Source organism: Protomyctophum bolini (genome assembly GCF_963924005.1).
Source record: "Protomyctophum bolini genome assembly, chromosome: 5".
In the NCBI taxonomy this organism is placed as follows: Eukaryota; Metazoa; Chordata; class Actinopteri; order Myctophiformes; family Myctophidae; genus Protomyctophum; species Protomyctophum bolini.
Genome location: NC_137866.1, coordinates 34,930,100 through 34,949,501, shown reverse-complemented (window position 1 = coordinate 34,949,501; position 19,402 = coordinate 34,930,100). Strand labels below are relative to the sequence as shown.

The 19,402-nt window shown below is 42.9% G+C and overlaps 1 protein-coding gene across 2 annotated transcripts; it reads right to left on the bottom strand.

Annotated features, from left to right (window-relative positions):
- Positions 1-12,713: 12,713 nt before the first annotated feature.
- Positions 12,714-19,295, bottom strand: pex10 (peroxisomal biogenesis factor 10). Of its 2 annotated transcripts, none has more exons than XM_080763837.1 (6): positions 18,951-19,295; positions 17,995-18,075; positions 17,163-17,566; positions 16,200-16,372; positions 15,230-15,374; positions 12,714-13,909 (listed from the first exon to the last, which is right to left on the bottom strand). In XM_080763837.1, exons 1-6 carry the CDS (start codon positions 19,060-19,062, stop codon positions 13,652-13,654), a joined length of 1,173 nt encoding a protein of 390 aa, XP_080619963.1. In that variant the 5' UTR covers positions 19,063-19,295; the 3' UTR covers positions 12,714-13,651. The 2 variants fall into 2 exon arrangements, with proteins under 2 accessions (XP_080619963.1, XP_080619964.1); XM_080763838.1 differs by having other exon boundaries at positions 13,779-14,268.
- Positions 19,296-19,402: the final 107 nt, after the last annotated feature.

Below are 19,402 nucleotides of genomic sequence, written 5' to 3'. Positions count from 1 at the left end.
AAGTCCCCCCATTCTGTGTTGCCTATAGAACTGAAGGTCTGAAAAAAACAGTAACATTATGAAGTACATTTTTCTTTTGTGATGTCACTGAGATGTACTTCATAATGTTACTGATTTTTTTCCAGACCTCCAGTTCTAGGCAACACAGATGGGGGGGACTTTATTATATCCACACAACAACTCTAAGGTATATTAATGACAGTAAAATGTTGAAATTTTTTGGAATCCCGTAGTCACTATTCACTGGGATACCAAAAACATTTGAAAAAAAAGGTTTCTCACTGCTCTCGGGTTAAATATTGATTAAAATGCGATTAATCGAGATTAATTAATTACAAAGCCTCTGATTAATTATTATTATTAATTATTTTTTAATCGAGTCCCAGCTCTAATCAAAACACACACACACACACACGCACACACACACACACACACACACACACACACACACACACACACACACACTTAACAAGGTTTATTCCTCCCGTACAAGCATAGCCTACCCTGCATGCCTTGCTTCCCTCAGTGAGTGTCACATCGTCTCGGAACACACATCGTTAAAACAAGCCACACACAGTCACAGCGTGACAAAAAAAAAACCCCCACCAAACTCACATAACAAGTTGAGATTTCCTCCTTCTTCCCAGCAGCTCTGTTGCTCCTTTCCTCGCTCTGGCCCTGCAGCGCCAGGATCTAAAAACAGCCTCCATTCTCTTTCTGTCCAGCAGATGGCGCCCTCTGAACATGTCAGCACGGGCAACATCCACTGCAACCTTCTTCTGTCTCCACTCCCCAAAGGCCACTGGTGAGAGTCAGCAGAAAAGATAGCATGCATTTACATTAATGCCTGATCTATACTTGGTTGTGTGCATGTTGCACACTGAAAATAGCAGAACAACAAGAACAGACAGCCGTGTAATGTTGTGTGAACTTGCAGATCTACTATTTTCTGTATATGTGACACCTGCCTCAGTGCCTCCATCTGTAGACCAGGGCTTGTCATTTCTCCTGGATTTGGTATTAAACTCTCCAAATTCACCAGAACACAAGACATTACATCTACTATGTTAGAAAGTGGTGGGCAGGTGGGCAGTGCATGCAATCATAGATGTTCACTCAAGTAATGAATTATTAAAGATGGGACTTACATTGCAGTCTTTGAATCAATTTCTGTAGGCCTACTTTTTGCGTTTTAATGGCTGAAATTGTATCATTTTCCAATGCTGGTACAGCAAGCCTGATAATAGTATCAAAATCCCAAAAGTCATCAGAACACAGGAAATTACATCTACTCTGTTAAACTCTGTTAAAAAGTTTCTGGAGGATGACCCCCAGACCCCCTGCTTGGGGACTCTGGGGAGTCCCCCCAAACTCCTGGATTCTCACTGTCCAACGTTGGCAGCCCTGCGTGTGGCATGTTGTCAGTTTGAAGGATCCTCCTTTTAGGATGCAATTAATTACACACATATTAGACCACAGGGAGGAGAGAGGAACGGCAGGGGAGGACGATATCCATCTTCACCACGCTCCTAATAGACGTTTTGATAGAGCACGTGGGCCGACGCTAACCCGGAGCATCTGCCTCCCAATGTTGCTGCCGTGTTCATGAGTGGAGTGATAGCACTTGATTTAGCCGAGACGATGACAACGTTTCAAATGAATTGGGGGTTGCTGTGCGTGTGTGTGTTTCGGGAAATGGGGATTTTCTAAGTAAACACCTTGAAGTGGGGAAAATCTTCCGGAAAAAACAATCAGAGTTTTTAATTCACCTGCTAATGTCCTGCTGTTGAATGCCCCCTGGGCTTCGGTGCACAAGCGCTGCAGCCTGGAACGGTGTGCGTGAGCGTGCCAGCGCTGGATGTACCTCCTGTAGAGATGACAAGATTTGAAGAGAGAACCCTTATTTATTATATAGGACATGTACTGTATGTGGGTTATATTGTATCCTATTTTAATTACTGTCATCCTCCTACTTATTCTGTAATTGTTCTGTACTCGTACCTGCATTCTCCATCCCTAGTGCAGTGCTGCTATAGGGCAACTGAATTATCCTCAAGATCCTTAATATATAGGTCTGCCTGTCTATTTAGCTATACTTTTTATCAACAACCTTAACACCCAGTGGCTGCCTAGCAGTGCAAGCACAAGTCATTCATTTCCACTATCCAGTGTTTGTGTGTGTGTGTGTGTGTGTGTGGTGGTGGTGGTGGTGGGGGGTGCAGTTTTATGTAAATTGGGTGTTAGGGGTTAAAAGTGTCTTGCAATTCAATTAAATTCAATTCAAAGGGCTTGCACAGGGATACTTCCACATGAATTACTGGGCGGGCCGGGAGGCAAACCCAGACGAGCACTCTAGCCACTAAGCTACGGCCACCGCCAAAGCTATCTCTCTGTACCATAGCTATTAGGTGTAGTTAGTCAGAGGAAGGTCTCCTAATGGTGCTGACCCAACCCTGATATTCAGGAGAAAACGGAATATACTGTCTGATACTCTCTCAGAAGAGAATGTTTCTGACCTGCCGCTGTGAAACAGAATGTTCCTCTGTGTGGTTTGATCCTCTGCCCTCGCTCTCCACTGCTGGAAACTGTACTGCAACCGTCTCATCCTGTGAAAGCACTCGCTCCGATTGGCCAGAACAGACCACGCTTCCATCCCCTGTACCGCTTGATCTCGCCACTGTCTCCAAGCTGTAGCAAGAAGGTAGGCCCTGAACGAAGCAAACGGCTATCGGTGAGGGGTCCAAAATATGTAGATTCTAACCACTTTCACCATGATATTTTGGGCATGACTAAAAATAGTTAAATTGTCAAAAACTTACCAAAAATAGCTGATCTACAAGCTCACAAGGTGTGACGTTTTGAGAGCTTGCAAATCAGCTATTTTTCATACAACAATGTTGTAGCTTTGGCAATGTAAACGTATGTTTTCTCATGCTAGTAGTATAGAGCTCCTTTGAATTTAATTCATTAAAAGACAATGCAGTGGCCTGGGCCATGGCTCAGCGGTCCAGGCTAGCAATGTGCTGTGGGTTCGACTCCCGATCCCGACGGCCTTTACTGCATGTCTTCCCCCCATCTCTCTCCCCATTTCCTGTCAGCCTACTGTCTGTCCCTCCATAAAATATACAAAATAAAGGCGAAAGCCACAAAAAACATAAAAAAAAGACAAGCCAGTGACAGTAGCTGCTGACCTGTGCTGTCGGGTCAGGACAGCTCCAGTCCAGACGCTGTAGGTCAGTCTCATCAGCCTGTTCTTCCAGTGAAGAGCTGCCCTCTGCTCCTCCTGGCACGACAGCGCTCTGCGATGACACCCCATCTTCCTCCATAGCAACCAGTACTTCCACAGTATGTTCAGACTGGGGAGGTTCAACAATAACACATACATACATAAGGTTGCTGTTTAACCCAGTTTGACCACAGCAGCTCATGGCTCGACCAATGGGCTCAATGGCTCATGGGATCATGATGTAGTAAAACACTCATGTACATACTATTATTACCACGATGACATGATTACCAGGAAGGAGGGTGTCCCAGGGAAGTATGCGCTCAGTGGGGAACTTCAGTGAAATTAATGGGTGAGGATTTCCGGTCCGTCCTCTAGGTAGGTATTACAGTATATAGCTCTAGAGTCTATCGGTACAACAATATTGTACCTGTTGTGCCCCACCTCTGAGCACATATTATGTGCTCAGAGGTGGGGCATGCATTCCCAACTTGCATCGTTCCTGAGTCGGCCAGTGCCCAACGGGCACCGGTCAAGTATGTGTAATTGTGGGGTTATTTTTCAAGTGGAGCCAGCTTTGTGTGTATATCATTTGAGTCTAAGACAAGTTTCGTCACATGGATATTACAGTATATTGTCATGTCGTATATATTTTAATGTGCAGAACAATCTGATGATCGTGTACGTTACTGAATTTACGTGAACTTGTGCCCCTCTAAAAAATAAACTTGGGGTGCACAATAAATATCCCTGACTACTAGACTATGTAAGCACTCTCTTACTGGTAGTGGATGAGTGCTGCCCTGTGTAGTTGCAGTCCAGGGGTGTGGCTCTGCCAGGTGCGGTGGGTCGTCCTAAGTGCCAGAGTGTCCCTGGGTTGGGTCAGTCTTCTACGCAGGCCATCCAGCTCCTCATCACACAGGGAGTTAGTACAGCTAACGCCTGGCTCTCGCTTTCTGTCCTCCATGTGCATCCTCCACTAACAGACGGACACAAACGCATAAATTAACATTTGAAATGTAAAATGTTTGGTCTCTGCTAGAACTTCATTTCAGCATCGTCATGTACTGTAACTGCAGGCTCAATGACTCTGTCAGCTGAACAGGTTGAAATCATCTGGGAACTCATCCAACTGTTGGCCTACGACAGAATCAGCTCAGGGGCTCCACACAGATATAGCCCCTGGCCTACGCTTACAAACAGTTTTGTGACTTTGAGACTTTGAGCTTTTAGCTAGCTCTGGACAGAGTGCTCCTCAGTATGGGGTGACTGATGAGTTCCCAGATGTGTGAAGTGAGGGGCGCTCTTATCATCATACATCATTCTGGTCATTTGTCCTCACTTTTCTGCCCCCTCACTTTTATCTTCAATATGTACTTTGCTCAGCCAATCAAATCGTGTTGCGTTTACACAAACCCTAAAAAAAAAGAGAGGAAAAAACAGTGCACACAACTACAAGCAGCTAAATCAGACCCTAGGGCCACTCTTTGCTTTGTGCTAAGGGTAACCTCACCTCACCTGAGAAAGAATGTCCAGTGTGGAACATAAAAACAGACTCTAGATATGATGTAATGTTGTGGGGAGTGAGAAAACACACAATTCCATTGTATTGGTGGGAGTGTGTGTTTTCTTTTCCTATGTCTGTGTGTATGCTTATGTCATTTTGGAACATTTAGTAGACTACACCATGGCAGAAGTTGGAACACGTCTGTGCTGTCCCCATTCCTCCCATTCCACACAAGACGGCTCGTCACAGACACTTAGTAATGTTTCAGAGCCTTGCCAACTATGACAGAGTGCCAAAACATAGTAGAATTGATTTACACTTACAGTAGCCTGAGGGCCGGAACATGAAGACGGCTAAGGATAACAGACACCGTTCTGTCGTGATTCTGTTGCTATTTGTCAAAGAAAAACCCTTTATTTATAATTTGATATTCTATTTGCTCCACAGCATGTCAACATAGATAGAACTTTAATCAACACGTTTTAATTAAAATTCTTATCTCTATTTAGAAATGTCACCAAACTGTCACTACACTACTCAGGAAATGTCCATACTGGCATCATTACATAGTCTGATAAGGAGTATGCTGACTTGAATCGGTTGATAACATCCAAAGCAGGGGTGTAGCGTAGCGAAATGGCTGTGTTTTGGATTAGTGGGCTGACTACACTGTAGTATATAATTTATATGGCTGGGTATACTAGGTATACAGTATACTATGACCTGATATTGTAACAGGAAAGTTTCTGTAACAGGAAGCCAAACTCAAATTAACTGTGAAATTACACCATAGTGTTCATTAACTACTTGAACCCTATAGCTCACAACAAGCTCAAAACAACAAGGAGTATATAGACTTGAGCACTGGTGGTCCCTGCTCAACTGAGTGGTTAACCACTTAACAATTAATAATATTTTTACACAGAAGATCTACAAGTCACGTTGTGTTTGCAGGTCTACTATTTATTTTCCAAATGTTTTGAAATGTTTACATATATTTTTCGCCTATAGTGACATGCCTAAAATTGGGACACCAGTGCTAGAGTGCTTAAAAGAACCTCCCCTTTTAGAACGGTGGTTCTCAAAGTGGGGTCCACTGTCCTAGACTAGAGACTATAGGGCTATCTATACCTGGTGGAAAGCGTGGGCGAGGGTCAAAGCTTCCATCCTCCTGTGAAACAGGTCCGTGTGGGCTTGTTGGGACAGGACGGCTCCTTTCAAAGCAGACAGGCCGGCGTTCAGTAAGTGCTTTCTGTAATGCAGTCTGGCTTGGGTGTACAACCTACACTGCATGAGCCAGGTTCTAAAGCAGCGCTGCTGCAGGTAGAACGTGTATACTGCCAGGAACCTAAAGACGCAACACAAATACAAGCATAGATAAATGCACATGTACTGTACTGTATGTACACACAGCGGGGAAAAGTCAGAGATAAACATTAAATCCTTTATGTAAAATATGATATATAATATAAACAAACAATTACAGGTTTAGTATTTGTATGTTATGTTAAGAGAAAGAATATAATAAAAACTAAACTAAAATTAAACTAAACTTTAGAGACCACATAGGAAACCTAAACAGCTCGTATGCAATATCCCAATTGGTCAGTTTAATGAGGAATTGTAGCTCAACTTCGACTTCCAAAGCAATGCCACAGAATTAGCCAACCGTTTCCAAGAAAGCAGGCTACGATAAAGCAGACCTCGATCTGGCATATGAGAATTAAGGCATTACTCACCATTAGAGAGTCTACTAAAGAAAAAACCCAAGCAACCATCCATTTACTCAAATGTGCCTGCGGACTTGCATACATTATTGGTCAAACTAAACAACCTCTCAAATTAAGGATAGGAGAACACAAAACCGCTATCTGCACAGGCAATCTCAATTAAGCCATGACAGTTACAAGACACTATATTCAAGCCAACCATGGCTCCCCATCATCTTCCTGCCAGAATGCCTGCCATGTCACAAAGTGGTGATATCATTATTAATAATTTATTATTATAATTACTATGCAGAGAAGCATACTGGGTTCATTCTCCCGGCACCTGGAAGCCCTCAGGCCATAATGGGGAAATAAGCCTTTTATGCAACTTACAGATATAGATGTTTTCTTTTGTGTTATTTGTAAATTATGCCGTTTGTCGCTGGTCTTGCAATTCATGTTTGGCCCTTAACCAGCAGTCTATTCCTTGTCTTTGTCTTTTTAATATTTGTAATAATTGTACAGTATGTGTAGTGTATTTTATTCATCCCTGCAACAGTTAATATTCTTATCTTTTTTTATACTGGCACATTATGGGTATTTAATTGTAATGCCAATTCATCCTATTCAGTTTGCATGTTATGCTATAAATAGTCATTTGAATCTTCCATGTGTAGAAAGGTGTACCACCCATTACTGCCTCTGGATATTGGCTAATTGAATGGCCTGCCCTTCTGCTACTGTTTATAAATCACTCGTATTCCACTTAATTCATTCCCTGAAGAAGACCTTACAGGTCGGAACGTTGGCTTATTTTTAATACATTTCCAGCATTGTAGCTATGAGTGTGCGGCCTAATCACTCGTAGGCTGTACTCCTGTGGAAGCTGTAATCTGACATCGAAACGTTTTCTTGGCTTTGCACCCTGTTCTAAATGTATAAGTAAAAGGCTCCAATCATCCGAGTCGCTCCAGCACCATCTTTATTCAGTTTAGCTATAATTTGGTCTGTGATAATTTATTACAGACCAAAAAGTGTAGGCTGTGCATTGGAAATTATTCTAATAATACCATCTCATTCACACCCTTGAATAACTTGAGGCTAATGGCGTGAACTCCAGTCTCCATCCATCCATCCATCTTCAACCGCTTATTCATAGTCTGGTCACAGCAACAGCTCCATCAGAGAGCTCCAGACCAGACTTCCCTCTCCAGAGCAACATTAGTAACGTCCTCCTGGGGAAACCCGAGCCAGAGGCATTCCAAGGCCAGTTTTGAGATATAATCCCCCAATCTGATCCTTGGTCTGCCCCGGGGTCTCCTCCCAGTGGGACGGACATCACGGAGTAGACCTCCCTAGGGAGACGCTCGAGAAGCAGCCTAACCAGATGTCCGAACCACCTAAGCTGGTTCCTTTCCAAGCGAAGAAGCAGCGACTCCGAGTCTCTCTCGTGTGACTGAACTTCTCACCCTTTCTCTAAGGGAGATGCCAGCCACCTGTCGGGTGGAAAACTCATATTGGCCGATTGTATCCGCAACCTTATTCTTTCGGTCATGACCCAGACACCCACAACTTCATGACGATAGGTGAGAGTAGGAACGAAGATAGCTTTGCCTTCTGGCTCAACTCTCAGACTCGTCTGTGGCTCCAAATACATCTTGTCTGACATGATATATAGCCTCTCACGAGCGTCCCCTCCAATTATGTCCTGCAGGGGCCGTGAAAGCCGATGACTTATAATTATATAACAGGTACTTGACTTGAGAGGGATGTCCCACGCCACTCCTCCTCACCTCTCTTGTACTGTGTGCTCTGGGCCACGGCCACGAGTCGCTGTGGCGTCAGGAGGCTGAATGTGCAAACAGACGGAAGAGGTTATAAGTGGGTGTGCTGTGCTGGCACGGTCTACAGTGATGGAAGAATACTGCGTTAAAAATAATTAAATTTTGAGTAAAAAGTATTGGTATCAACATGTACTTGAAGTACCAAAAGTAGAAAGCACGTATTGTGCGGAATATTCCATTTCACAAGTTTCACTTTGCACAATGCATCGCATTGTGAGCTTAATCATAATCTAACTGACGTTCTCAAATAATTGTACTGGAGTAAAAGTACAATTGCTGATGAGATATAGTGGAGTAGAAGTATTGAAAAATACTCCAGTCAGTACAGTACTTGAGTAAATGTACTTAGTTACTTTACACCACTGACAGACAGCCTATAAAGCTGCAATTAGTGTATGTGCCTTATTGTGCTACCACTCAACTGAGAGGCGATCCCTATTTGACCAGGGGAGATATTGTGTATTGTGGTTATATGAGCGTTTGTTTTATTAGTCAACCAGTGACCTACCTAGTACCTGTCACCAGGGTCCACACACACACACACACACACACACACACACACACACACACACACACACACACACACACACGGTAACCTGGGAGAGATGCAGTGGGGTCAACCTACTATAGGAGGGGTCTGATGGAAGGTAGACCGAAATGTTCCTTTCCTCCCTGACTTCTGTCTTCTTTCAAGAGAAAATCCACTGCTGGCACTTCCTTTCAGCCCATGAATGGCCTGCCCCGTCGATGTATGGGTTTCATTTGACAGGTAACAGGCCCCTTTGGGAAGTGATGTTGACACAGGTATTTGTCGTCCTAAACCTCTTGGACGGCCCCCTTTGTTGTCGTGGCCTGTTGCATTGTGGGTACGTTGCCTTAATAGATGTGGTGCTCGGTGTGGTTTATACGCAGTATTGTTGGCGTGACATAAATTGGTCTTTGTCAGATGTTTTTCTACCAAGGGGCACATGGACAATGACTTAAATGGGTTCCCTGTTGCTTCTGGAACTTTCAACACGTCAGTGTTCTTAATATCTCCTGGATGGAGGTAAAGGCTATATGCACCAGCACCACACAATGGGCTTGACTTGGGGGTCGAACGGCCTGGGAAACTGTAAGGTGTTGTTGTTTCACCCTGTTGACTGGTGACTGCCATCTCTGCTGTTCTCTGACATGAAGACAGAGGATCCCGGCCCGTCGTAGCCGGCTGCGTTGGGGAATGCTCCGAATGATTGTCAGAGCAGCAGCATCCCCCATCTCCACGGCAAACGCAAATGACAGAGCGTGACATGTTGGCACTGCAAGAAAGTACGGGGCGAGAGGGCTCCTGATTATGCAATGAATGTTTCAGGGAGGACGATAAGACGAGGTCTCCGGAGGAGAGCGGTGCCCGAGGCAGTGCCAGATCCACAGATAAACCCATGTCAACACCCAGCATGGACCCATGCAGGCGCGCAGACGTCCGGGAGGAATCCAGGAGATCATGAAAGGTGGACACGTGTTCCTTTTGCAGTGGGAAGGCTTTGCTTGTAGAGCCCTGCAGGGCACGTTCCACTTCCTGTCTGTTGTTGAGCAATGCAGTGAGATGGGGGTAGAGAAGTGCCGTTTTCAGGCAGAGCGGTGAAGCCTTGGTGTGTGCCCTCTGGGAACAGTGGGAAGTGAAATGCCATCTTCGCTCTCTCTGGTGTTCCCCGTTCATACGTCCATCTTCCATTAGAATATCCCTAGGGTTAGGCAATAGGCACTCTGCAGCATCCAGTGTAGAGAGGCTCTAGTCTTCACTTGTTGAATTGTAGTTTTTGGCTTTAGGGTGGGATATATTTCCATGGTTGAGTCGCACACGCAAAGACTCAAATCCTAGCATATTCCGGTTCACTACCTTGTCGATAGGGGAGCTCCAGCTTTGTACACAGTTTTTCCTGTTTCCTTTTTCTACACACGTGTGAAGGCTGCTGGCTGCCTCCCTTGGTCTTTGTCAGGATCTCCTGCCATTCTGCAAAGACACACAGTTCAGAGGATTTGTTCAAACAACAGTTGAATGATGCATGATGCACTTCACATTCTGAACCTGAGAAAACAAGGTGTCAGTGCAAAAACCCAAGAGACAGAATATCAATAATACTGCTAAATAGAGGCTACAAACATACAGAGAATAAGTGAAACCATTACCATTCATTATGCAACATTAAAGAGCATCCACTGTGCTGCGTGTTTACTGTTTAGTGGCTGAATGAATGTTCTGTCCATATGGTCTAGACAACCTCGATAAGAGGATCAGTGTGGATTTAGAGGACTACTCATTAGTGGTGTAGTAGTGGACAAGTCCAACATCTGCTGGTGTCGATAATAAAGAGCATTTTCCAAGTTTCTAGCTACACTGTAGGTGTATATACTGTATTCACCTGATTTAGCTGAATACACAGGTTTATGACGTTAAGTTAAGAGTTTTATGTCATATGTACAGAGATGAAATTGATTGTTTTCTATTCAAAATTTCAAATAAATGCTTAGCTAAAGTGAATTAGCCGATTCACAAAAACAAAACAGCTTTGCTGACTTGTCCGTATACATTTTGCTCAACTTGCTTGTTCAGCCTATTTATCCTATCCTATCGTATCATTAGTGTCACTAACCTCAAAGTAAAATGTTTATGTGCACGGTGGTGCTGGCACCTGCTGTCGGTAGCACTGTCACCTCACAGCTAGAGGGTCCTGGGTTTGTTTCCCGCTGGGGACGCTGTCGGCCTGATAGAGGGGAAAATAACTGGTTGGAATAACATAACTGTTGCTCCGACTCACATATTAGTCATGGTGAGAAATTACAAGATTCCAGACTGAACACATTTTGTAAATGTACAGTATGTAAGTGTATCTAAGTGCTCAGTAATCACATGATTATACATCTCAGAGTATCCAAAGGAAAATCTGTGAATATAAATCCTTAGATGCATATAATAATGATGTACTTGGTGGTCTGTGGACTTTGTGTGGCAAGAGATAAATGTTAATGTCACAGGATTTTGAGGGCAGGTGTTCTACCAAGCCTAAGTTTACATGCATACATAGGGATGGTAAGAGACCATGGGTACATTCTAACAGCTAACTGCATGGCAGGTATTCACATGCAGATCATGATTTCACTCACTGCTAATAATCTGTCCATGGCACCAGCCTCGCTTTGCTTTGCAGTCCTTCTGCAGATTGTCAGATTTGTCAGGTTGATACATGTCCTGATTACATCATGCACAAACACCCCAAAAATATGCCAAATACTGTAGATAAGAATCGGGCCACAGGTGATGTCATGTGCAACGTGCAGATACTTGGTGAACTATTACGCACAGTAGCCCTTCTAGTTGTTAATAAGATCAGCATGAAAAACAAAAGAAAAAAAATATATATATACAATACATACATACACATATTTGCATATTGATACGGTATCCATTTAAACAAAAGCCCCAGGCAAATAAAGATTGGCCATTATGTTAATATCATAAATGTTGGTATGCGGTCAGGTTTTCAGCTGGCTCAGGGAAGATAGGTGAATGTACTGTATCTGTCTGTGGGCAGGCTGTTTGTGAGTGCATAGAGGACTAGAGGTATAGGTACTTTTGTTACGCTCGCTGTGATACTTGACTGTTGTCTTTTAGCATCAGTGTATTTTGTAATGTATTTTTGAAATGCAATGTATTTTGTAATATAATGTAATGTAATCTGTAATGTTTAAATTTATTCCTGACTGGACTCTTGGAAGACTAGCCGAAAGGCTAGAGATCCAAATAAAAATCAAATAATATACATCTCTACAAACTGCAGGTTAACAACATTCCTTGTATTTATAGGCACTAATTGTACAGAGGTGATCGAGTCTGGAAGGACACTTCCAGAGTCAACTAACAGACCTGTAAATCACATGGCCAGTAGAGGGCAGATTGTATTGCTTGCATATTTGAGGTGTTCAGCTATGACATATGCCACATGCCTTATCATCCTAATGGCATTTACAGTTGAATAAGTTGTAGTGTTTTCCCCATACCTCAGCTATCTCAAACTGCACCCTGTCTAGGCCTACCCGAGTCATTCCAGCACTTGAATGCTGCCCTGGCTGCCACATGATGCTCAGCCACAAAAATATGCCAAACAGGCTTAATGTTGTGCACCTTTTTCCCCCTCATTTACAGAATTGTCTACCAGAGGCATTAAGAGCTTCAATAATGATGTCATACATGACAGTTTGATGCCATCATTACCATGACTAGGGGTTTTCACAATCCAAATTAACGCAATGCAGAGCATCTTTTGACAGGACCCCATTATCAAACAGGAGATAGATAAGCGTAACAACAAATATCCTCACTGGTTAATTTTGACCAGTCTATCTTCCCTGGATTATTATCAATATCAATGTTGACTAATATGGGTACATTGACAACATTAAGATTCATTACTATTGGCATAAGAGCCAAAAGCACACCTCTAGTTGTTTATACAGGCATGAGCATCGGAAGTACTACTTCTTAAACAATGATTAAGCCATGACATTGTGTGCCACACGCATCACTAATAAAAGTAAAAGTATTGTCAGGCAACAGAATTTTACTACATAGTATTATGTCACAATCTTTACAGAACTGAGCCAGGTGCTTAGCAAACAGAATTGTTATCTCATAAATCCAATCACCTATAGCAAACACACAAGTAGTGTCATTGACCTCAATGAAGGATTGAACAAATACTAGTCTGTTCAGAAATTCATCTTAAGATTGTAATGACTCATAGGGCGTGTAGATATTCATAATTGTAAATGTCTTGCCATCATCTATTCATATATCAGAAATAACCAGAGTTCCATAATATTGCCACACACCACCAGGTATTCTACCCTGTTAATTCTTAGCCGAGATCCGTTGTGGACTCCCCAGCACCATGTAAGCAAAGTTGACATGTATCGAGTTCAGTTCATCCAGGTCTTGCTTAGAATGTCTCCCTAGAGCAGGGGTTCTCAACGTTTTTGGCTGGGGATCCCCGGAAATGCTTTGGCCATGTCTCGCGACCCCTGCCCTGCCCCCTTCCCCACCCCCAATACAAATTGACTGCAAAAATAACCTTAATAATAGAGAAAATAGATCATAAATGAATACTGAAACCAGAAATAATCATTAATTAAGGAAAGTTTATGCATGTACTATGTAAACTCTTAATTTCCATTTTCCAGCCATTCAGTTGCAAAAGAAAACAACATTTCTTTATTATTTTTTTAAATAATTTGGAGACCCCCCCAAAATGATTTGGAGACACCCGAGGGGTCGCAACCCACGGGTTGAGAACCCCTGGCCTAGTCAACAACCAAGCATCTTGCTTTGTCAGCAGCACTGTGTCCTTGAGTCATAGCATTTAAAAAAAACATATTTAAATGTTTTATTTGAATTATGATCACTTCTTGGTTCTAAAAATATGCTACCTTTCCACCCAGAACAAGTTGCAGACATACGAAGTGCAGTGACATTTTTACTAAGGTCACAACACACACACACACACACACAAATGTCCACATACTTGAAAATATTGTCAGCAACACACTGCATCCCCAGACGGAGACGTGCATCCCACAGGAAGGTAACCTGAGGCTAGCCAGAAGAATTCAGAATTGAATTCTGAAAGTCGTTGATAATCCAAATGCAGGTAGAGGATTTACAAGGCAGTATCAGACTGATGCAATCCAACATTAAAGGATACCATTCAAAATTAAAATGTTCCCTCAAATAACTTACAGTAAAACAGTTTTACTCCTCTCTCATTTTTTACAAAGTTCTCTGTGACGAGTAACGGCTGTTCACCTCGACATGGATTCCAGTGTTAATTGAATATGATTCAGTGCTGGTGAATACAGTCACATATTATTTAGCTCTTTCTAATTGTAGTTTCTCAGGTATATAAGTCTGTGAGGCTGGAATTTCTCCCGACACAAGGGGCACTCTGTCTGTAATAAAGAAAATAAACACATATAGGTCAGTTAAGGTGGTTGCACACTGTTGCATTTTTTTCAGGACTGCCTTTTTCACAGAGCTTTCGTCCAGGTGGGTGTGGTTTTGAGGTTATTATTCTGTGAGGTTAGGGTTAAGGATAGGTTTAGGCATAGTTTGTTAGGTTAAGGTTAGGGTATAGGCGGCATATAACCACACCTACCTAGGCAACAAAAGCTCTATGAAAAAGGCAGTCCCGCATATTTTTCACTGCATTTTGCAGATCTGAAAGTAGACTGACTAACTCTCAGCCTGTCACCAACACCTGCACTAACTAGACGGCTGCGGAAAACGAATAAAATAAATGTTCGGCGGCAGTGTGGAAACGTGATTGACATAAAGTGCTGTTGATTTTTTTTTACGTCCTCTGAAATTCCATCCGATATTCGGCCTAAAAAACGCACCAGTGCAACACCTTGACATTTCAATACAGTGCAAACCTAAAACCTTTTTTCCAGGTGGATTAGCTGTTACTGAACAAACACACTATAGGAGGGGTGACTATTGAATTTAAACACAGTGCTGGATTATGTTAGAACTGCATGCATTTGGCAGACATGATGACAGACTACTTTACAATGGGGCCAACTATTCTTTTTATATTTGTATATTTTCACATTACACATTATATGCATTATGAATATGATTCAAGGCGGACATGTACTCAAATGGTACATATTTATTACCAATAATAGTAGAGTTAAATTAATTTCCCTCGAAACCATGAACCATAATGCTGCCTTTTAAGGCTAGATTTTTGGGGAGTAATTTGTTCTTTCTTTGAGGACCTCGTCACTTTGAGGGCTGGATTGAGATGGTCAAAGGGCCGCGTCCGAAGCCTTTTTGTTTTGACGCAAAAATATCCCTAGGAGAACCTTTGAAGTACTAGAACCCTGCTGTGTAGCAGCAGAGACTAACCTTGGTGTTACACCACTCTGTGATGCACTCCCAGCAGAAGAGGTGGCCACAGGGGGTGCAGGTGGAATGCCTCCTCTCCTCCAGACACAAGATGCAGCGGGAGGCACTCGGAGAGGAGGAAGATGAGGTCTCTTTGTGCTGAGGACTTCATGTTGGACACAAAGCAGAAGTTCAAATTAAGAGTCATATTACAAGCATTATCGTGCAGGCCAGTTTCATACAATACTCTCCCATGAAATGGTTTCACAGAAATTCACACCTTTCGAAACCTTTCAGTAATAGCTCAAGGCCTTGTATTGTACCAATTCTGACACTGACGTTTGTCTGGTTTGTCTGCTGCGAATCCTCTACATTATTAAATAAGACTCTTACTACAACGGAGAGTGCAGATTGTATTCTCTTTCTACCCTTCGAATCTGCACCCAGCACACGCCTGAATCCTTTAAAGACTGTTTGAGTTGAGCGTGCCTTTTCCCTTGACTTACTGTACCATTCACTGAGGCTGTGTAGTGCATGGATGAACTGTGTGGTGTGTCAATAGCATTTCACTTTGATACTAACATACATACATTTGACTGTATATTAAAACACTGTATATTAATATACAGTCTAGTACAAAGAAAAGAGTTGAACCCTGAGTGTACAAATGTACCCAAAAGGGTCTATTTGGTTACATTTGTACACTCTCCCTGTACCCAGTGGTGTAAAGTAACTAAGTACATTGTCATTTACTTAAGTACAATTTTGAGGTAGTTGTACTTTACTTGAGTATTTTCAATACTTTTACTCCACTACATTTATTTGAAAATTTGGGCCTTTCAAGTACATTTTAATTCAATTGAACTTTCATTCAATTAAGTCAATGTTGAATTCCGGACATTTACTTGTAACGGAGTAGTTCTACATTGAAGTATTGATACTTTTACTTAAGTAAGACATGCGAGTACTTTTTCCACCACTGATTGTATACCTAGGGGACATGTTTCTGTGGAGCTTCCATTCCCGTCTGGCTCTCTGCCTCTGCCTGAAGCTGTTGATCTGCAGGGCCACGGTGAGGGCCAGTTGGAGGAGAGACACGGCCCCGAGCAGCCGGTAGCTGTTCCTGATGACCAGGTCATCTCCCTTCACCCCCAAGACACGCAGCTGCGGAAGAGACGACAATGTCGTTGAGGACCTTCTTGGCTTACAGCAGTGGTAAATAAAGAGGGGCTTATGTAGTCATATTTAATAAGTTAACTCATTTACACCATTATGTAAAAAAATGTTAAACTGAAATGACAGTAATATAAGCCATATGCCCACCACACTATTTTATAATACCATTAAAAATGGGTTCCGTTATGTAATTCTTAATTTCTTATAACACATTATTAAAGTGAAGATGACCACTTATGGGTCCATTTGTTTACATTTGTACACTCTCCGAGTTACAAAGGAGAAGAAAAACGATATATTCACAGCTCTGGCCATAAGCCATATTATCATTATAGACCGTTAATGGCTTTATCTTTTACAGCGTGGATCTGCAGGAGGCTAGCCGTCTAAGACAGGGTAGGCCACAGAAGTACTTTTTGAGTCTGTCTGGATCTAATTTAGCAAACCACTGGACTAATCAGTGGCAGACGTTGTATGCACCCAATGCACCCTGCCAGTTTTATACCTTTACACACACTCTCACACACACACACACACACACACACACACACACACACACACACACACACACACACACACACACACACACACATAGACAGACCCTGTCATAGACGGCTAGCCTCTCGCAGAGATAAGCGGTAAAAATATATTACACCATTATGATAATATGGCCAAAGCTGTGAATATAATTTATCCATTTGCAACTCTGAGAGTTACAAATAAACATTCAGAGAGTCAAAAAAACACCTAGAATTACAAGCAGACATAAAACACCTACGTAGCCGACACCGGAGGTTCTCTTGGACAGGTGATAGAAGGCCCCGCTGACGTAGAACAAAGCCACGTGGACCCTGTGCAGGAGGCCGAGGCCCTGCTGGACGGCCAGCACGGCAGGCGCACACGCCTTCCTCTGGCGCTCCGACAGCAGCCCCACAGCCCTCTGAACCCACGTCCTCAGCCAGGCTCCGGGGCCCCAGAGGTTGGACACTCTGCTGCCGCCGCGTCTCTCCCCCCCGCCGGCCTCCAGCTCATTCTCCAGGCATACCAGGACCTTGTCCAGGAGGTAAGGCACGAAGGTGTGGAGGAGAACCAGGAGGCCTCGTCGGGTGCCGGATGGGACGCGACGTTTGCTGGGGTCCACTTGGATGATGTTGACGTACTCCTCGCCCAGGGTTTGGTAACCTGGAGATGCAAATGTTAGGGGCAATCATAAATGGTGCATTTATATAGCGCCTTTATCCAAGGCGCTTTACATAGATTGTGCATTACATTCACCCATTCGCACACACATTCATTCATACAGCGATGGCGGCGGAAACCATGCAAGGCACCAACCAGCACATCAGCAGCAATTAGGGGTTCAGTGTCTTGCTCAAGGACACCCGGGTTCGAACTGGCAACCTTGCAGTTACCATCCATCCAGCCACTCTACCCCTGAGCCACCGCCGCACTTGCTCATCACGTCAAGATATCAACATAATCTTTCTAATACTAACACTAAAGCAACTTGTTTTACATTTTTAGCTCCCTTACCCATGCCATCTATAATCATTATTGATTTGCATTTGCATGGACGATTGAATATCATTGGCATTGAATATTGCAACTACCTGAAAATGTGGTCAAACCATAGTATGCAAGGTCGGAAAATAGCTCGATCTCTTTCCTCCAGTCTAGCCATCTTTTGGACCCTATACAGAATAAAAGAAAATGTTAAACTTTCAAATAAGCAAACCACTTAACCACACCTACTGTAGAGGTAATTACTATGATCAATGTAATTCTAATAGCATGGCGCATTAGACCCTTCATGTGAAAGTGAACAGTGTGCAACATAAACAGACATGGCTGCTGCACAAGAACAAGAAACTAATGCAGTGCAGAGACAGTGGTGGAAACTCAGATTTTGAAGTAAAAGTAGCAAATGTCATTTCACACATAGCATGCATAATGTCTTCATCACTTTATTGTGGCAGCTGGTAAAAGTGGGTTTGTGTAGCTGTGTAGTTTAGAATAATAATACCAAGTATGTAACGTTTTATATTAATAATGCACATCGGACAATGCGAAAATTCAAAATGATATTTACGAATATTTCACATGGAACAAGTCCAGTTGTCAAAATAATAATGAGTGGAGTTAAAAAATACCTCTCAGGTAGTAGAGCACAGGCATATAGCATATTATGATTGATTAATTGATTGAAATATTTAACAGTTTGCAGAATTACAGTACATTTCAAGCACAATTCAATACAAAGACTGTTAACTGTGAGCGGACGACCCAATAAAGCATTTACACTTTACAAAAGGGTCCACCTTCATACGCATAGCATAGCATAAAGTATCGAAAAGTAGACATTCCCGCCACTGTGTAGTAGAGACTAGAGAGCAACGTGTGTAATGTCACTTGTGTAATCAAAACACACACAAGCTGACGGTGATTACGGTAGTTTAAGTCGGAACAGGTGTAGTGGTGTACGCAACAGTCAGTACATTAAACTAAGGTACAGTAAACAGACAGAGAAAACTTCTGAAGATACGCAGCAGCACTGCAGCAGATTTACCAGCGATGGTGTGAAAAGCCTCATTGGCGTTGTTCCTCAGATAGGTTTGATAATATTCATCCTTTTGACTGGACCTGATCAACTGAGACTGGTTGGCATCCACCAGAGACATCGCTGCAGCAGGCTAACATTAGCTGCTATCCTGCTATCTTATCTTGGCGTGCAATGCATGGCAATGGCATGACAATGACAGCAGAATGATCGAGGTGCAAAGCGCTGTACGAACAAGTCAAGTGGACGTCCATTCAGATATGTTAGACTTAAATGCAAAAATAAAACGCTACTAATAAAAGTAGCGTAAACATGTGCTTTCTAGGTTGCTTTAGCAATCCGGAAAAACAACCGTGCAGCAATCCTTATTCTGGAAAAGCAAACATGCACGGATACAGAACTCCTATGGCTCACAGCCCCACTTTGTGGCTGGACGCAGCCATTACAAGCGCTTCACTTTG